Source organism: Triticum urartu, chromosome 5A (genome assembly GCF_056163025.1).
Source record: "Triticum urartu cultivar PI428250 chromosome 5A, HENAU_Tu73, whole genome shotgun sequence".
NCBI lineage: Eukaryota > Viridiplantae > Streptophyta > Magnoliopsida > Poales > Poaceae > Triticum > Triticum urartu.
In genome coordinates, this window is record NC_141877.1 from 589,461,139 (window position 1) to 589,480,762 (window position 19,624).

A 19,624-nucleotide genomic window follows, 5' to 3' on the forward strand; every position below is an offset into this window, starting at 1 on the left:
AATACGAGGTCTTACTCTAACCGGAAAATCCTTCACTCCCACCTGCTTTACAAGGGTTTCATGCCACACTATAATGTTTGGACGAGGCACGGAGAAATAGGGGTTATGATGGAAGACGGCGAAGAAGAAGAGTACGATGACAACTATGTGCCCCCTGAATACGGTGATGCTGCAACGGGGGGAGCTGGTGAAGATCAAGAGGAACCAGACGATGTGCCCAATGATGCTGCCACGGGTGAAGCTGCTGAAGATCAAGAGGAACCAGACGATGTGCCCGATGATGATGATCTCCGCCGGGTCATTGTCGATGCAAGGACGCAATGCATTAGTCAAAAGGAGAAGCTGAAGTTCGATCGCATGTTAGAGGATCACAAAAAAGGGTTATACCCCAATTGAGAAGATGGCAACACAAAGCTTGGTACCGTACTGGAATTGCTGCAGTGGAAGGCAGAGAATGCTGTGGCTGACAAAGGATTTGAGAAGCTACTGAAAATATTGAAGAAGAAGCTTCCAAACGATAACGAATTGCCCGACAGTACATACACAGCAAAGAAGGTCGTATGCCCTCTAGGATTGGAGGTGGAGAAGATACATGCATGCCCTAATGACTGCATCCTCTACCACGGTGCATACAAGGATCTGAACGCATGCCCAGTATGCGGTGCGTTGCGGTATAAGATCAGACGAGATGACCCTGGTGATGTTGACGGCGAGCCCCTCAGGAAGAGGGTTCCTGCGAAGGTGATGTGGTATGCTCCTATAATACCACGGTTGAAACGTCTGTTCAGAAACGAAGAGCATGCCAAGTTGATGCGATGGCACAGTGAGAACCGAAAGAAAGATGGGAAGTTGAGAGCACCCGCTGACGGGTCGCAGTGGAGAAAAATCGAGAGAAAGTACTGGGATGAGTTTGCAAAGGACCCAAGGAATGTATGGTTTGCTTTAAGCGCGGATGGCATTAATCCTTTCGGGGAGCAGAGCAGCAATCACGACAACTGGCCCGTGACTCTATGTATGTATAACCTTCCTCCTTGGATGTGCATGAAGCGGAAGTTCATTATGATGCCAGTTCTCATCCAAGGCCCTAAGCAACCCGGTAACGAAATTGATGTGTACCTAAGGCCATTAGTTGAAGAACTTTTACAGCTGTGGAATGGAAACGGTGTACGTACGTGGGATGAGCACAGACAGGAGGAATTTAACCTTAAGGCGTTGCTGTTCGTGACCATCAACGATTGGCCCGCTCTCAGTAACCTTTCAGGACAGACAAACAAAGGATACCACGCATGCACGCACTGTTTAGATGACACTGAAAGTATATACCTGGACAAATGCAGGAAGAATGTGTACCTGGGCCATCGTCGATTTCTTTCGACCAACCATCAATGTTGAAAGAAAGGCAAGCATTTCAAAGGCGAGGCAGATCACCGGAAGAAGCCCGCCATGCGCACCGGTGATCACGTGCTTGCTATGGTCAATGATTTACACTACGTAATCTTTGGAAAGGGTCCCGGTGGACTAGCTGTTCCGAATGACGCTGAGGGACACGCACCCATGTGGAAGAAGAAATCTATATTTTGGGAACTACCCTACTGGAAAGACCTAGAGGTCCGCTCCTCAATCGACGTGATGCACGTGACGAAGAACCTTTGTGTGAACCTGCTAGGCTTCTTGGGCGTGTATGGGAAGACAAAAGATACACCTGAGGCACGAGAGGACCTGCAACGTTTGCACGAAAAAGACGGCATGCCTCCGAAGCAGTATAAAGGTCCTGCCAGCTACGCTCTTACGAAAGAAGAGAAAGAAATCTTCTTTGAATGCCTGCTCAGTATGAAGGTCACGACTGGCTTCTCGTCGAATATAAAGGGAATAATAAATATGCCAGAGAAAAAGTTTCAGAACCTAAAGTCTCATGACTGCCACGTGATTATGACACAACTGCTTCCGGTTGCATTGAGGGGGCTTCTACCGGAAAACGTTCGATTAGCCATTGTGAAGCTATGTGCATTCCTCAATGCAATCTCTCAGAAGGTGATCGATCTAGAAATTGTACCAAGGCTAAGGAGTTATGTGGCGCAATGTCTTGTCAGTTTTGAGCTGGTGTTCCCACCATCCTTCTTCAATATCATGACGCACGTCCTAGTTCATCTAGTCGACGAGATTGTCATCCTGGGGCCCGTATTTCTACACAATATGTTCCCCTTTGAGAGGTTCATGGGAGTCCTAAAGAAATATGTCCGTAACCGCGCTAGGCCAGAAGAAAGCATCTCCATGGGCCATCAAACAGAGGATGTTATCGGGTTTTGTGTTGACTTCATTCCTGGCCTTAACAAGATAGGTCTCCCTAAATCGCGGTATGAGGGGAGACTGACTGGAAAAGGCACTCTGGGAAGAGACTCAATAATATGCAGGGACGGATATTCTTGGTCTCAAGCACACTACACAGTTCTACAGAACTCTACCTTGGTGACCCCATATGTCGATGAACACAAGAACAGTCTGCGCTCCAAACACCCGGAGTAGTGCGATGACTGGATTACATGTGAACACATCAGGACTTTCAGCAGTTGGTTGGAAACACGTCTCAGAGGTGACAACACTGTTTGTGATGAGTTGTACTTGTTGTCCAGGGGACCATCTTTGACTGTATTGACTTACAAAGGATACAAGATAAATGGGAATGCATTTTACACGATCGCCCAAGATCAAAAGAGCACCAACCAAAACAGCGGTGTCCGCTTTGATGCAGCAACCGAGAGAGGAAAGGACACATATTATGGTTACATAGTGGACATATGGGAACTTGACTATGGACCTGATTTTAAGGTCCCTTTGTTTAAGTGCAAATGGGTCAATCTGTTAGGCGGCGGGGTACAGGTAGACCCACAGTACGGAATGACAACAGTGGATCTGAAAAATCTTGGGTACACTGACGAACCGTTCGTCCTAGCCAATGATGTGGCACAGGTTATCTATGTGAAGGACATGTCTACCAAACCGAGAAAAAGAAAAGATAAGGAAGCGAATACATCATACGATGAGCCAAAGCGCCACATAGTTCTTTCAGGAAAAAGGGACATCCTGGGAGTGGACGGCAAGACAGACATGTCTGAAGATTATGAAAAGTTTCATGAAATTCCTCCCTTCAATGTCAATGCTGACCCAAGCATCCTGATAAACAATGAAGATTATCCATGGTTACGGCGCAATAAGCAAATGACACAAGCGAAGAAAAAGTGAAGACTTTCTCCCGCAATAAGCAAATTCTATGTGGGTGAAATTATGATACCATCCCAACTTTCAACTTTTTCAGAGTTCATTTGAAATACTTTCATGTCTTATGGTTCAAAACTTTGATACTTCGAAAGTGATTGTCCATTTTGTACACGAAGTGCATCAAGTTTTTGTCGTAACCCTCTCTACTTTTTGGAACATGCTATGTGGGTGAAATGATGATACCATGCCAACTTTCAACCTTTTCAGAGTTCATTTTGAAATGCTATCCAATTTCAGAGTCATTTAGCTCAAAGAATGAATTAATAGCAAACAGAATGAACTACAAAACTTTTATGAAAATAAAAACAATCAATTAAAATATTATGTTATGATCAACTAAAATAAAACTATAATATTCTTCAATAGCAAAAAGAATATAATTTTTGTGACCTAAAATCAAACTATAAGTATTTAATTGTAAGTATAAATAAAAAATAAATAGCAAAGAAGAAAAAATTCTATTTTTATAGTAAAGTTATTCATAAACTAGTGATTCACACAAATTTTATAAAATTCCAATTTAAACTATTCAAAATTTTAAAACTAATGGCACTAACAGAAAGTTTATAATTTTTGTGACCTAAAAGCAAAAAGAAATCACTAAAAAACTATAAGTATTTAGTTGTAAGTATAAATAAAAAATAAATAGAAAAAAATTCTATTTTTATAGTAAAGTTATTCATAAACTAGTGATTCACACAAATTTTATAAAATTCCAATTTAAACTATTCAAAATTTTAAAACTAATGGCACTAACAGAAAGTTTATAATTTTTGTGACCTAAAATCAAAAAGAAATCACTAAAAAACTATAAGTATTTAGTTGTAAGTATAAATAAAAAATAGATAGAAAAAAATTTCTATTTTTATAGTAAAGTTATTCATAAACTAGTGATTCACACAAATTTTATAAAATTCCAATTTAAACTATTCAAAATTTAAAACTAATGGCACTAACAGAAAGTTTATAATTTTTGTGACCTAAAAGCAAAAAGAAATCACTAAAAAACTTTAAGTATTTAGTTTTAAGTAGAAATAAAAAAATAAAAAACCAAAAAAATGTAGAAATAAAAAAGAAAAAACCAAAAAAAATGCCACCTACTGGGCCTACACGGCCTGAATACGACTAGAAACCCTACATGGGCCAGGATTCAGGCCCGCAGAGGCCCAATAGGCCCACAGGCAGTAGCAAGTTTAGGCCCGAAAGCCTGCATTAGAGAGGAGCTCGAATGGGGAGGCAGAGCAGCGCTTATAAACCATTGCCGGCGCCCTTCAGCTAGCGATGTGGGACTAAACTTTTGGGCGCGGGGCGCACAAGGGAATTGGTCCCGGTTGGTGGCACCAACCGGGACTAAAGGGGGCATTGGTCACAGTTCGTGGCACCAACCGTGACCATTGCACCCCTTTAGTCCCGGTTGGTGCCACCAACCGGGACCAAAGGCCGCCGCTTCCCGCCCTTTGGGCTGCCGAAAATTGGCGTTTGGTCCCGGTTGGTGGCACCAACCGGGACTAATGCCCACCTTTAGTCCCGGGTTGTGCCACGAACCGGGACTAAAGGCTTTGCTATATAAGTTCAGACTTTGGAAATTTTCACTCCCGTCTCTCGCAGTTGCCGCCCCGACGCCGACGCCGCCAGACTGCCCCGCCGTTGCCGTCGCCTCGCCCGTGCCCGTCGTCGCCCGCGCCCTCACCGTCGCCCACCGTCGCCCGCGCCCTCGCCGTCGCCCGGGCGCCTGCCCCGGCCCGCCCCTGCCCCGACGCGGCCGCCCCGGCCCGCCCCCGTCGCCGTTGCCCGCGCGCCGCCCCGGCCCGCCCTCGCCGTCGCCCGCGCCCCTACCCCGACGCCATCCTCGCCGCCGACCTCTCCTTAGCTTGGTCCGGCCACCGGCGCCATCCCTTTGCAAATTTTTGTTCATAGATGATAGAGATCAAATGATGTTTTTTTTTTTGTTCATAGATGCATGATAGATGATCGAATGATGTTTTTTTTGTTCATAGATGATCATATGATTTTTTTAGGTTATTTTCATTTGTAGAATTTTTTTATGTATCTAGGAATATTTTTGTTTATAGATGATAGATGATCAAATGATGAATATTTTTGTTCATAGATGATAGATGATCAAATGATGATTTTTTTTGTTCATAGATGATAGATGATCAAATGATGTTTTTTTTGTTCATAGATGATCATATGATTTTTTTAGGTTATTTTCATTTGTAGAAATTTTTTATGTATCTAGGAATATTTTTGTTCATAGATGATAGATGATATATATGATGATGTTTTTTTTCATATATGCATTTTTCATATATATGATGATGTTAGTGGAGAGGAAAAAGTAAAATAAGGAAAAGGAAAATAAGTAGAAGAAGAAGGAGAAGACGAGGAGAGGAAGAAAAGGAAGAGGAGAAGAAGAAAGGAATAGAGGAGAAGAAGAGAAAATTAGAATATATATTCTATTTTTCTTTTCTCCTCTATTCCTTTCTTCTTCTCTTCTTTTTTTTCTTCGACACATGGGGGGGGGTCGAGAACGTCGGACATTCATGAGAGAGGTGAGGAAGAAGGGGAAGAAGAGGGAGAAGAAGAGAGGCGAGGAGAAATAAATAAGAAGAAGAAAAAAGAAGAAAAAGAAGAGGAGAAGAAGAAAGGAATAGAGGAGAAGAAGAGAAAAATAGAATATATATTCTATTTTCTCTTTATTTCTCCTCTATTCCTTTCTTCTTCTCCTATTTTTTTCTTCTTTTTTTCCTTCGACACGTGGGGGGGTCGAGAACATCGGACATTCATGAGAGAGGCAAAGAAGAAGGGGAAGAAGAGGGAGAAGAAGAGGAGAGGAAGAAGAGGAAGTCTTCTCCTCTATTCTTTCTTCTCTTCTTTTTTCTTCTTCTTCTTCCTCTTTATTTTATCGGGAACGAGGGTCGTCGAGAGGGTCGCCGAGCGGTAGAGGAGAAACCCTAAATAGAAAGTATCGTCAGTGTGAGATACATGTATCGTCGGTGTCGGACACTACACCCACATCCCACAAGTGGCGCGGGCTTCAACGCCCACGTCATTGTGGGACGTGGATGTAGTGTTCGACACCAAAGGCTACATGTATCTCACACCCACGATACTTGCTAGCTATTTAGGGTTTCCTCTACCAAAAAGAAGAGGAGAAATAAATAAGAAGAAGAAAAAAGAAGAAAAAGAAGAGGAGAAGAAGAAAGGAATAGTGGAGAAGAAGAGAAAATAGAATATATTCTATTTTCTCTTTTCTCCACTATTCCTTTCTTCTTCTCCTCTTTTTTTTTCTTCTTTTCTTCTTCTTCTTCTTCTTCTTATTATTCTTATTAGCCGGAAGTAGGGAGAGGTTTCCTAGTGTCAAAGTATTGAAGAAATCCATGCCTTCATCATTAGCCGGAAGTAACCAGGGCATGTTGGTACGAAGTTCTGCAAAGTTGTTTTGGAATGGAGTCCCGGATAGAATAATCCGCTTTTTGGTACGAATTCAGCAAAGGCCTTCCAAATAGCGATACTCGGAAGGCTCTTGCTGAACTTTGTACCAAAAAGCGAATTATCCTATCTGGGACTCTGTTCCAGAACAACTTTGAAGAGCTTCGTACCATCATGCACATGTTACTTTCGCCTAATGATGAAGACATGGTTTTGTTGAATCCCTTGACACTAGGCAACCTCCCGACCCCTCGGCGATCCTATCGAACATGAGAGGAAGAAGAGGATAAAAAAAGAAGAGGAAGAAGAAAAAAAGAGGAGTTCTCCTATATTCTTTCTTCTCCTCTTATTTTTCTTCTTCTTTCTCTTATTTTTATCGGGAACGAGGGTCGTCGAGGGACATAGATGTAGTGTCGTCGTTGTCGATATATACCCCCTCCCGATAGCTTACTATGATTAGGTAGCTAGTTCTACGTTTGGCACTAATATATCCATCTGTCATGTTTGAATAATAATTGCCATGTTGTAAATATTTGTAGAAACTATGGACACCGCCCTAGACGAAGTAACAAAAGAAGCGTTGTTGAGGGACATAATCGCAGAAGGAAGTGATGCCATCTCGTTGTTTCTCAACGAAACCGATGGTCTGGAAGGAGAGGGTGAACAAGCTAGCTACGGTGACCTAATGCCGGTGCAAGAAGAAGAACATGAGGACGGCTCCGGTGACCCAATGCCGGTGCAAGAAGGAGACCGTGATGACGGCTCCGGTGACCGAACCGAGTCCGGCCAGGTATATATATTAGTTAAGCCTATGCTGACTAGCTGATTGATGCATTCATTGTTTTGGTATGTACACATATTAATTAAGACTTTGTTCTTCTCTATAGCCCTCCGGATCGAGCACAAATTCGGTAAAGAGATGAGGCCCGAAGAAAAAGTTGAGCTCGGATGAAAAGTTTGAGATCATAGCAATCGCGCCCGACGGCCAACCTATTGAACCCCTCCGGACAAAGAGCGCATTTGTTGCTCAGTGCGGGGTTCTGGTTAGGGACAAGATCCCGATAAGCATCCAGCAATGGTTTAAGCCGGCTACAGAAGACCCTGAGGTCTCTTATGTCAATGATATGCAGAAAATGATCTTTGGACTGAGCTGAAGTCAAATTTCACCCTACCGCCTGAGGATAATCCAGAGAACCCAGTTAAAGAGAAATTAATCAAGTCTTTTGCTCTGAAGAGGATGGCAGAACTATTCAGGGGGTGGAAGAAAGAGCTGAATAAGTTTGTCGAAAATAATGAGACACCAGAATTCAAGGGCAGATATGAGAAGATCAGAGATCACTGGCCCGCATTTGTGGCCCACAAGACATCGGAAAAGAGTAAGAAGATGTCAGCGACAAACAAGCAAAATGCTGCGAAGAAGAAGCTTCACCATCGCACGGGGTCAGGTGGCTACCTCGTAGCCCGGCCTAAGTGGTCCAAGACTGAGAATGATCTGGTTCATAAAGGGATCGAACCAGAGACAATTAACTGGCCAGACCGTTGCCGGACTTGGTTCTTCGGGGCTGGTGGAACACTGGACCCTGTAACAGGGAAGTGCATTTGGACGAACGATCAAATGGACATACCAGTCAGTAAGCTTAAGCAGTATATCGAAGCAGCGCAGGAAGGGACGTTCTTTCCAGACAGAGAGAACGACGAGCTCAAAATGGCCCTCGGGAATCCTGAGCACCTTGGACGGACACGAGGCATGCTAGGCTCCATTCCGTGGAAGGTTGGGTTTCCGGACGCAGGCGGTTACAAATCCCATGAGAGGAGGAAAAAAGTGCAGCAGACCCAAATGCAGGCGCTGAAAGCAAGGGTAGACGCGATAGGGGAACGAGAAGCAAATCGCAGCAAACGTACTGCTGAAGCCTCCCCCGAAGCTACCCCGCCATCTCAGCGCAGAAGCAGCGTGGCTTCCACCGAGCTGATTCAGCCGGAGCATGCCTTGACGGCTCCTGCCAGCTATCCCGTGGATGCTATAACAGAGTCTCAAAATTGCCACCTTATGACGCAATGGATGAATTTGAAGGTCAAGGCGGCTGTTGGCTCTATTTTTCCTACTGAACCCAGCGCAACTTTTCACTGCCGACCGATTCCAGAAGGATATGCTAGGGTGATGGTGGATGAGATAACGGAGGGATTTGAGGACCTCCAGCTTGACCACCCTACCAGTGAAGGGGAGACTCGGCTGGGGTCTGCTCTGAAGACTCCATGCCTATGGCGGAAGGAGCTCATCAACCTTCCGAACTGGACGCCACCGCCTCCATCTCCTCCTCCGGCGAGTCAGGGCACTCCGCCTCCACCGCCTCCTCCTCCGGCGAGTGAAGATCAGGGCCCTCGGCCGGCTCCTTCTCCAGCGCGTGGCGGCACTCCGCCTCCTTCTCCGCCTGCGCCGACGCGCCCGAGCAGCCAGCCTCCTCCTTCTCCGCCTCGTCAGCAAGGGCGGAAGAGACCTGCCGCCGCTCCAGCTGCTCCGGCGCGTCGTAGTCCTTCTCCTCCGCCTCTTAAGCAAGTAAAGAAGACAACCGCTACGTCTGCTCGGTCGGCGTCTAGCAGTACAACCAGAGACGGGAGGACATACAGATCCGGTCCTTCTCTGAAGACTCCAGAGAAGTTACCATACGAGAGGACCCAGGAGGAGAACGCCGAGATCGCGCGAGAAGAAGTGAAGAAATTCTTTGAAGGGGTGAAAGCAAAGAAACATCCACCTCCGGAGGAGAAGGTAGATCGGGTGAAAGTGAAGCGCACTCTGGCTGCCCTGACAAAACCACCGAAGTCTGATCCGCCGAAAGGAAACTATGACCGCATTATTGGAAAGGAATTTGCCGAAGCGGAGCGGTCGGGAAGTACTGTCAGTGATCAAAGGCTGAAAGAACGACGAGCTGGGAAACAAATTGCCCAGCTCGGCGAACAAGCGAAGCAATCGTGCCCCCGCTCAAGGTGCCTAGCCACAACGTCGATAATGATCCGAGGATGGTGCCCGGTTATAGCAATCTTGCAGATTACCTGCCCGACGAAGTACATTATGAACCCATGGAGATGCAGATACAAAGATACGAGTACGGGAAGCCTCTCGTCAAAGATGAAAGATCTCTATCAACGATGATGCGAAGATTGCATGATTGGTACTTGAAAATCCGCAGAGACTCTGGGGGGAGGAGTACTTTGTATGTGAAAGTTAAAAAGGAGCATGACCTCGTTGGAATTGATCTGTTGCCTGTTCCATTTGAGGAGTTCTATCAGTTTTTCAATCAATTGGCCCTCGATAAAACAACGGTCGCCTGCTACTGTCTGTAAGTAGTACTACTTCTGTCATTAAGTTTCTCTATATAGCTTAGCTCTTTCATTGCATGTATTTATAATCATCCTCACTATATTATGCAGATTGAAGATCGTCGAATTGAAGAAAAGACAAGTCGGTGATATTGGGTTCATTAACACATATCTCATAGATGCAACTCAGGTTAAATTTCATGCCGCAGAAACCGAGGCCAGCATGCTAGAATCGTTGATAATAAATCAAAACAAAGATATAATACTCTTTCCTTACAACTTCAAGTGAGTGTTACTGTCTTGTGCGTATTCGGTTTCCCTTATATATTAGTCAAGGTTATAGTAATGTAATTGGTGAGTTATGAATGCGTGTGCAGTTTCCACTATATTCTCCTACATATTAAGCTTGAGGAGGGACTAGTAACCGTCTTAGACTCAAGACGAAAAGATCCCAAGGACTATGCAGACATGACTCAAATACTCGAGAAGTAAGTTAAATCGAACATTATCCACCATATCAGCAACTTTGTTCATTTTCTGATATATCAAGTAATTGTTTTCTTTGTCCGGCAGGGTTTGGAGAAAATTCACCAGAAAAGCTCCGGGACTGCCGAAGGAGCTGCAATTTAGACACCCGAAAGTAAGTACTAGCTATAGTAGCATTTTAAGCGCATCTACTAGTCATTCAAGCGCTAGTTTCATCAATACCATTTGGCATTCTTGCTTATCAGTTTGATTAACCTCTATTTCTTGTAAAGTGGTTGTGGCAGGAACAAGGGAATGATTTCTGTGGATACTATGTTTGCGAGTCCATCCGCCACACGACCTGTGAGCGGGGCTACACTGACGAACAATATGAAGTACGTAAATAACAACATTCACAATTTTATTTTATTACCATCATTTGTGTTGAGTTTCATTCATTCATATATATATATGTATTGACCCCCTTCTTTAAATTAGATGTTTCGGAAGCGGGATGAACTCCTAGCACCAGCTCGCAAGCGAGGAATTCAAGAGGAATTGGCGGCATTCTTTCTTGACCACGTGATCCCTGAAGACGGAGAATTCTATGTGGACCCTGAGTCCGTATGATTATATTTGTAAGAGATAATTATTGTATATATGTAGCCAGTAGTGTCAGATAGATATACGAGAACTTGTTGTTCGATCAATCTCTCGGAGAAGGAGAGGTGGTCGATATCACTTCTCTCTGTATATATGCATATATGTTCATGACGATCTTCTGTTTTCTTCGTTTGCTTACTAGCTAGCTAGCGTGTCTAGTCCTCTCTATATACGTATGTATAGTACGTAGCGTCGACCAAGCACGGACATAACAGAGGACACTTCTCTCTATTAATTATAACTAGCTAACATAATATATGAAACACCTAAATTAACCCCCCAAAACCCCCAACCCCCCCCCCTTAAAAAAAACAAAAACCCCAGCCACAGAAGTGCTGACGCGTGGATGCCTATTGGTCCCGGTTGGTGCCACCAACCGGGAGCAAAGGGTCTCCTGACTGGGCTCTGCGCACTGCCCACGTGGAGGGCCTTTAGTCCCGGTTCTGGATTGAACCGGGACTAAAGGGGGGAGGTATTAGTACCGACACTTCAGTCCCGGTTCCGGAACCGGGACTAAAGGCCCTTACGAACCGGGACTATAGGCCCTTTTTCTACCAGTGTTTGTATAAAAGCATCTTCAACAGGCGCCTAAAAGAAGCTCCGCGCATTAAAAATCTGTTCTTTTTGGGCGCTGAACAGCTCCAGCAGATGCTGTAGCGCTAAAAGATTTAGGGCGCACGCTGAAAAACACTATCGTGCGCGGTATATTTTGGGCTTCGGATTGCGCGCGCTTCACAATTTGCACTGTCTGCTTTTTGGGCGCGCGTTTTGGGACATCTGCTAAAGCAATATTGGTCCCGACGCATTAAAAATATTACAGTGGCGTGCTAAAACTTTTATTGGGCGTGAAATTTTTGTGCGGCCGTTGGAGATGCTCTAGAAAACATGTCTTGTGTTTAAAGAGCTGTGAGCCAGCTGGTTCAAGTGTGCGGGGAGAGGTCCCGATCGTGATAGAGGAGGAGGCGACTCTGAACTAGGCACGACTCTGGTGGAGGCTTTGCTAACTATTCACCCGGTGGAGGCAATGCCAGATATACCGAGGAATACCCTAATATGAACCGAACCATGTGTAATGTAATAAAAAAGAACACATTGATGCGAATAGAACCATGGGTGATGCACTAATCATCGCACATGTTAGGCTGCTCGTAATGGGAGTATCATAGGTAGTATCATGCATGCCAACTAAGCAATTTTGATGAAGTGGCATAGAATTAAATGAAGAAAGAGGGGCTTGAGTATCATATCATGATACCGTATCATATTAAATGATGTGCTACTTTGTGCCATGCATGACAATAAATATAGTCCTCTATGATACCAACATATGATACTATGCATTAAGGATGAAGTATCATAGACTAGTATCATATGCATGATACTATACTCCCCATTACAACCAGCTACGGTACGTGCATGACTGTACCTACATCAGACCGTTACAATCATTTTCAATCATGTGTGATAGATCCTCATCCCACACGTGTGCTTTAAAGCCACAGTGTCCGATGCTAAACGTAATCCCACTCGCAAACTAGACGCAAACTGTCGGTGATGGTGTGACACATCACATAAATTTATACTAGCGAAGCGTACGCGATGGTAGAAATCACACACATTTGCATGGACAAAATGCAATAGGTCATAGTTCACAAACGTTTGTCATTGCCTCACCGTCTATATTTGTCGAACAATTACACATATTTCTTAAGCAAAGACGTGTGATGATCACACATCATCGCAAGACGACTTCCCATCTCCATATGCGATAAGGATTTTTAATCGTGTGTGACTCAATTTGCACTAGTGGAAACAAGTAGCATAGGACGTGAAAATGGTGAACACGATACGAGAGAGCCCATATTTTTCGGTCACGGCTGCACACTAATGTGGATGTGAAGTGCACTCTGTATATTTTTGGAACGAGATATACGGGTGAATACTGTTACAACACGCTCATGAGATAGGGCATACTGGTCGACCTGGCCATCAACAAGACCCACATACACCCCTGAGGTTGCCCACAACATCATCGTCATCACTTCTCTCCTAAAGGGCGACTCCGACTTCATTATTGACGATCCATTAAGAGCATCTCCAATAAACGCCCAAAAACTACTTCGTACGCTAAAAATCGTCCTTTTTGAGCGCCGGAGACGCTCCAACAGATGTTGCAAAATAGTGCCTGTACAAAAAAAATCACGTCTGCGCTAAAAAGCGATATCGCACGCTGCAAATGTTGGGCGCCGGATCGCGCGCGCTTCATAATTTGCACTGCGTGTTTTTTTAGGCGCGCGTTTTTGGGCACGTGAAAAATCAATGTTGGCCGCGGCGTGCTAAAAATCTACAGTGGCGCTGTAAAACTATTTTTGCGCTTGATACTTTTGCGCCTCTATTGGAGATGCTCTAAAAACTTTGCAGAAAAACAACGCACTTAACCTATGCCAAACAATCGAACCAACGTAGAGGCATGCATCTCAAGTACGTTGTTTTCATTATTTCTTTCCTCGCAATCGGATCACACAACTCAGGACGCGATCAAACGTCTTGACCACTCAAACTCGCTCCTAAACCTTACTCCGTGACTCGGCTCGGCTACGTTGTCAGCACCCAAGCAGAATTCAAACACGGACTGACTTGGCATGCAAGCCGACACACGAAATGTTTCCGCCAGACTCATCTAACACAAGCTTATTACGAGTAGATATTGCTCCCGACAGGCTCGCCGCATGCATCTGAATCACGTCCTCCGTCGCCGTATCGGGCACCGGTCATCATCTGAGGAGGAGGAGCTGTCTTGCACGTCTGTCGTCTGCGGCCATGGCGAACATACTCTACCCTGGCAGCCAGTTCCTTCCGCCGGGCAATCTCCCAGAGCTTGTCCACGCCCACACGGTAGTCGCGCTTGATGACCGCCATTCTCAATGTCGGGAACTGATTTTTCACGATGAAACACAGGCTAGTGTCCTCGAGTTTCGCGTTGGTGGCCAAGCCCTCCAGGAGCGCGAGCTGTTCCGTGACGGGCTCGCCCTCCGCGTACCGGAACGTCCCGGCCTTCTCACGGGGCACGTTGAGTAAGGGATCATCCACCGACATGTCCAGGTCGTAGGTGCGCGCCACGGCGCGCCACACGGCCGCCGCGGTGGCGTGGGGCGCGTAGACCTGGAGGAGGCGGTCCGAGAGCGTGGCCAGGATGTGGCCGCGGCACATGGCGTCCGCGCGCGCCCATCGCTTGCCGGCGGCCGTATTCTCGTCGGCGGGGCGCTCCTCGGTCAGCACGTGCGCCACGTCGAGGGTCTGGAGGCGGAGCAGCACAGACTCCCTCCAGCGGAGGTAGCCGCTCTCTCCGTCCAGCGGCGCGATGGGGAGCAGAGGCGGCGCCTGGCAATGTTGTTTTTCTTGCCACTATCTCACGGCCTGGTACGAGGACCGCGAGGTGCTGTATGTGGTAATATATACACACGCGGACGTGGGTGGGTGCAACAATAAAACGACACGGACTCTAACCCGAGCTTTGCTACATCTACAGGCGATTTCTCACAGAAGGGGAGTTACGGACTGACATGACCCAGTTAAAATCAAGGGGTGGGCCCAGCTAAAATCAAGGAGGGGTGAATTCATGGTGGAGAGGAGGACACATCTTCCCGTGAAACCAGCCTGTAGCACTCTTTCCGTAAGTGTAGGATTTTCGCTCTAACCCACTCAGCCTAGTGCCGGGATACCGAGACGTATCCGTCCACAACCCTACTCGGCCTTCTTATTTTTGAGATTCTTATATCGGGCATATAAACGCACAGATCGCGGACCACAGAGGGAGCTTACACTACCCCCGGCTTACAGGCGTGCGCACTCGGATGGCGGACAAACAGTCTCACGGGCGCGCTAGGCGCCGGTCCAGAACCCCGTCGCACCGCCAGGGCTGCTCATTCTCCTCCTCCGCCCCAACCATCACCCCTGCCTGTACGACGATGAAGACGAAGCCTTCTTGTGATTGGGGAACAAAGCGCCCACGCACGGTGCTCAATGGCCGCCGCTCCGTGGCTACGACTGAATGGTACGTACGTGCTTCAATGAAATTTATTTGATTTTGGTCTTCTGATTCGTGTTTTCACAGGAGGGACTGGGCGAATCTTTCTGATGGACCGATTGGCGTGATCGCCGATTACATCCTTGCCCACGACGTGGCCGATTACATCCGCCTCCCTGCTGTATGCCGTGCTTGGCGGCGGTGTTGCATCGATCCGCTAGGGCTCGACGAGCTCGACCGCCGTCTTCATCCTCGGCACTGGATCATGCTCCGGGAGAAACTTGCCATTCCCCGCCGCCGTCGGTTTCTCAGCCTCTCCACTGGCGAGACCATAGAAGTGGATCTCCTGGTGCTTCTCTGGCACAAGACACTCACGTCCACCCCCGAGGGCCTCCTCATCCTGCTCGATGAGTACAACCACATTCGACTACTAAATCCGCTCACACGCCACATTATAGAGCTTCCACCGGTGACTACGTTGCTGCCTTCAGACCATCACTATGATCTTTTTAATGGTCAATTATTAGCGTGGGGTTCCTTCATTGTCACTGATCCTATCTCATTTGTGCTCTGTTTCCCCTCCCTCGGGCACCTAAGCATTGCCAAGCCCGGTGACAAGTGTTGGAAGGTAATACAGTTCAAAAGCTCGCCATATACAACTCCTTCCATGTTCTTGGGTCGTTTCTACTGTGTCATCCAGGACAACCTCATGGTATTGGAAACGAGCACATGCCCACGATTGGAGGTGGCTGCAAAGCTGCGTAAGCCAATTTACACAGTGACTCATACATCACACCTGGTGGACAATGGTGGAAAGTTGATGTTTGTGCACGGGCAACCTTGCTCGATGAGATATGACGTGTATCGTGTGGATTTGGAAAAGAAGGCTCTATTTCCGGTCAAGGGATTCGATGGACACGCACTGTTTCTGGGCAAACGTTTCTCCTTTTCAGTGTGCACGAGGGTTTTCCCTTTCATTAAGGGCAGCACTGTCTACTTGAGCTTTGATTTCGACGAGAGAATCAATGGGAAAATTGAGGCCTATTATGTGCCAGACCGAAGGGCCAAACCCAATAACTACATCATCTGGGACAAGTCCCGAAACTGGCTGCATAGGGTCTTGTTGTCGCCGCATAGTATTGTCGATTGTCTCTCCTTGTGCAATACTTTCAAAGCATATTCTCTATATTTAAAACCAATAATTTATATTGACATGTAAAAATTTGAGTTGTAGGTTTTCCCATTTTCCATTTGTACCCAAAGCCTTTTACAATTAATAGTGTTTGGCTAGTTCTGGGGAGGCTTGACTTTTTCTTCTAAATGTGTACAAAGTGGGATGTCTATTTCAATGCTTATTACATAATTGTTTTTCTTCTATCAACTCAATTCACTGAGATATATTATTTTTCTCACGAAAAACTTTTCATATGAATAACTATACTTTGATGAATTGTAGCCTCAGACACATATGCATTGAGGAGTTGCATGTTACCATATGTAAGAGCATCTCCAACGGGATGGGGCAAATTTGGCCCTTCATGCGTCTGCGAATGCGTTCACACAATGTTCAGGCATGTCTGTTTTGAACCCTCATTTGTCCGACCGCGTAGCCGTGCACCCCCCCCCCCCCCCTATTTAAAACCAATAATTTATATTGACATGTAAAAATTTGAGTTGTAGGTTTTCCCATTTTCCATTTGTACCCAAAGCCTTTTACAATTAATAGTGTTTGGCTAGTTCTGGGGAGGCTTGACTTTTTCTTCTAAATGTGTACAAAGTGGGATGTCTATTTCAATGCTTATTACATAATTGTTTTTCTTCTATCAACTCAATTCACTGAGATATATTATTTTTCTCACGAAAAACTTTTCATATGAATAACTATACTTTGATGAATTGTAGCCTCAGACACATATGCATTGAGGAGTTGCATGTTACCATATGTAAGAGCATCTCCAACGGGATGGGGCAAATTTGGCCCTTCATGCGTCTGCGAATGCGTTCACACAATGTTCAGGCATGTCTGTTTTGAACCCTCATTTGTCCGACCGCGTAGCCGTGCACCCCCCCCCCCCCCCCTATTTAAAACCAATAATTTATATTGACATGTAAAAATTTGAGTTGTAGGTTTTCCCATTTTCCATTTGTACCCAAAGCCTTTTACAATTAATAGTGTTTGGCTAGTTCTGGGGAGGCTTGACTTTTTCTTCTAAATGTGTACAAAGTGGGATGTCTATTTCAATGCTTATTACATAATTGTTTTTCTTCTATCAACTCAATTCACTGAGATATATTATTTTTCTCACGAAAAACTTTTCATATGAATAACTATACTTTGATGAATTGTAGCCTCAGACACATATGCATTGAGGAGTTGCATGTTACCATATGTAAGAGCATCTCCAACGGGATGGGGCAAATTTGGCCCTTCATGCGTCTGCGAATGCGTTCACACAATGTTCAGGCATGTCTGTTTTGAACCCTCATTTGTCCGACCGCGTAGCCGTGCACCCCCCCCCCCCCCCCACACACACACACACAATTGTCTGGACACACGCATATGATTGAGCGGATGAAGAGAGAAAGAGAAAAGGCTAAGTGGGATAGCGTAGACATATGAGGAGGATTTGAGGGGTCCGATTGTGTGGCATTTTTGTTCTCTCTCTTGCCCCAGTCCTGTCTGGGCGAACATACATGTACGGGAGAATATCCTGTGCTTCGGGAGCACCCAAGGACAGGTGCTCTAGCGTGAGCTACGTCGTTGGATCTAGATCCAATGGTCATCTAAGGATGCGCGGGACCTATACGTAATTACCAGACTCCTCATTTTTTTTTGCAAAATGTGCAAGCTCTCTCCATGGACATTGGATCTCGGATCATACGGTTGAGGAGCTCCCAGAGCATGTAAGCCTAGGTGCTCCCGGAGTACCTGATATTCTCCCATATAGGGACAAGAACAATGTGTGTGTATGGTGGGGTGGGGTTCTGATTAGAGGTGTTCTAAGCATCTAGTGTGAAGAGTTTAGATATGAAAACACACGTTGTAGGATTTTTTTTCTTTCTTTTAGGAAGTAAAATAGGGGCCTCCTAAACATTTAGGTAATTTTGACTTACAAAGGAAAAACCGCTCGAAGTAGCAAGCCTAGTCAACATCAAAATTGGGTGGAAACAAAATGGACTAAAATGCTTACTCTGTCTTCACAATTGATCCTTTGCTATATTCATCTTCGATGCGAGTTGTGCCCATGCTTACTCTGTCTTCACAATTGATCGAGTTGCGTCTTGGTTTACAAGCGAAGTCACTCGGAAGCTTGTTCAATATAACCATTGCCAATTCAACGTCGTTTTTGTATGGGGGCTTACCCAGAGCCTCGGCGTGCGTGATCTGCTCTAGGAATGGCTAACTGTCGCCCAACACGAAGTGGTTCGAACAGCTGCCGCGTGACGCGGCACATGTCCAGGTCGTACGTGCACACCACGGTGGTGGTGTGGTAGATGTGGTCGGGGGAGATGCAGTCGCAGAGCGTTGCGAGGATGTGCCGCGGCATATGGCATCTTTTTTTCTCTTCTTTTTTTGATAAAAGATGCCATATGGGCGCCCACTTCTTCTTCTTGGCCGCTGCCGGGCCATCATAGTGGGAGCCGATCGTCCAGTGGTCTCTGGAGAGCACGGCGACGGCGAGCATGTGGCGCGTGGTGAGCACATGGGCGACGTCTAGGGCGTGGAAGCGGAGGAGCACCGATTCCTTCTACCGGAGGTAGCTCTCAGCGCCGTCCAGCGGCTTGAGCTCAAGGGCCGACGCGATGGCTCGCAGAATCAACATTGACATGTAAAAAACACAATGAGCACCATAGGTGTGGACGTATGGTGCATTTGCACAGGCACCTGGTGTGCATCGAACAGTGCAGCTACGTCCACAAAGGCCTCATCCGGGCCGCCGGCTGGGCGTGCTCGAGCCGAGTGCGACCTGCTCAGGGCCTTATATGTCCCACAAAACACCTGAGAAATCATCCGGAGTACAAAGCAGCCACCCAACGGACCAGGAATAGCATCGTAGATCCGTAGTAAACTCGGAAACGCGTAAGCGACGGAATTGTACCTAGTGCCGAGTCGGGATCCGTCCGGAACCACTGCCCACGATGCGTAAAAGGCAGCAGCACGGCATCGATCGGGCTCAAACACGAAGGAGGATGTCAGAGAAAGAGTCCCACGGGCGAGCCTAGCGGCGGTCGAGAACCCTACCGCACCGCTGCTCATGCTGCTCCTCCGCCCACCCGGCGGCCCGAACCATCACCGCCGCCGGTACCAGTACGACCATGAAGCCTTTTTGTGATTGGGGGGCAAAGCGCGCACGCACGGTGCCCAATGGACGGTACGTGCATCTTTCTCCCTGGTTTTCCACTAAAATTCAGCAGTATTCGATCCCTGTCTTCTGACCCGTG

At 46.4% G+C, this 19,624-nt stretch overlaps 1 protein-coding gene across 1 annotated transcript; it reads right to left on the reverse strand.

Annotated features, from left to right (window-relative positions):
• Positions 1-13,713: 13,713 nt before the first annotated feature.
• On the reverse strand, positions 13,714-18,867 carry LOC147973123 (uncharacterized). Its single transcript, XM_087524580.1, has 3 exons — positions 18,587-18,867; positions 17,567-17,618; positions 13,714-14,535 (listed from the first exon to the last, which is right to left on the reverse strand). The coding sequence occupies exons 1-3, from the start codon at positions 18,865-18,867 to the stop codon at positions 13,849-13,851; spliced, it is 1,020 nt and encodes a 339-aa protein (XP_087380706.1). The 3' UTR covers positions 13,714-13,848.
• Positions 18,868-19,624: the final 757 nt, after the last annotated feature.

Bases quoted from the DNA above. Each gene is read 5' to 3' on its own strand.
- LOC147973123 (XM_087524580.1), bottom strand. From the start codon at position 18,867: ATGCTCGCCGTCGCCGTGCTCTCCAGAGACCACTGGACGATCGGCTCC. The intron at 17,619-18,586 runs GTTAGCCATTCC...ACGCATTCGCAG, and splicing joins CCACTTCGTGTTGGGCGACA to ACGCATGAAGGGCCAAATTT. The intron at 14,536-17,566 runs GTAACATGCAAC...CAACATTGCCAG, and splicing joins TGGAGATGCTCTTACATATG to GCGCCGCCTCTGCTCCCCAT.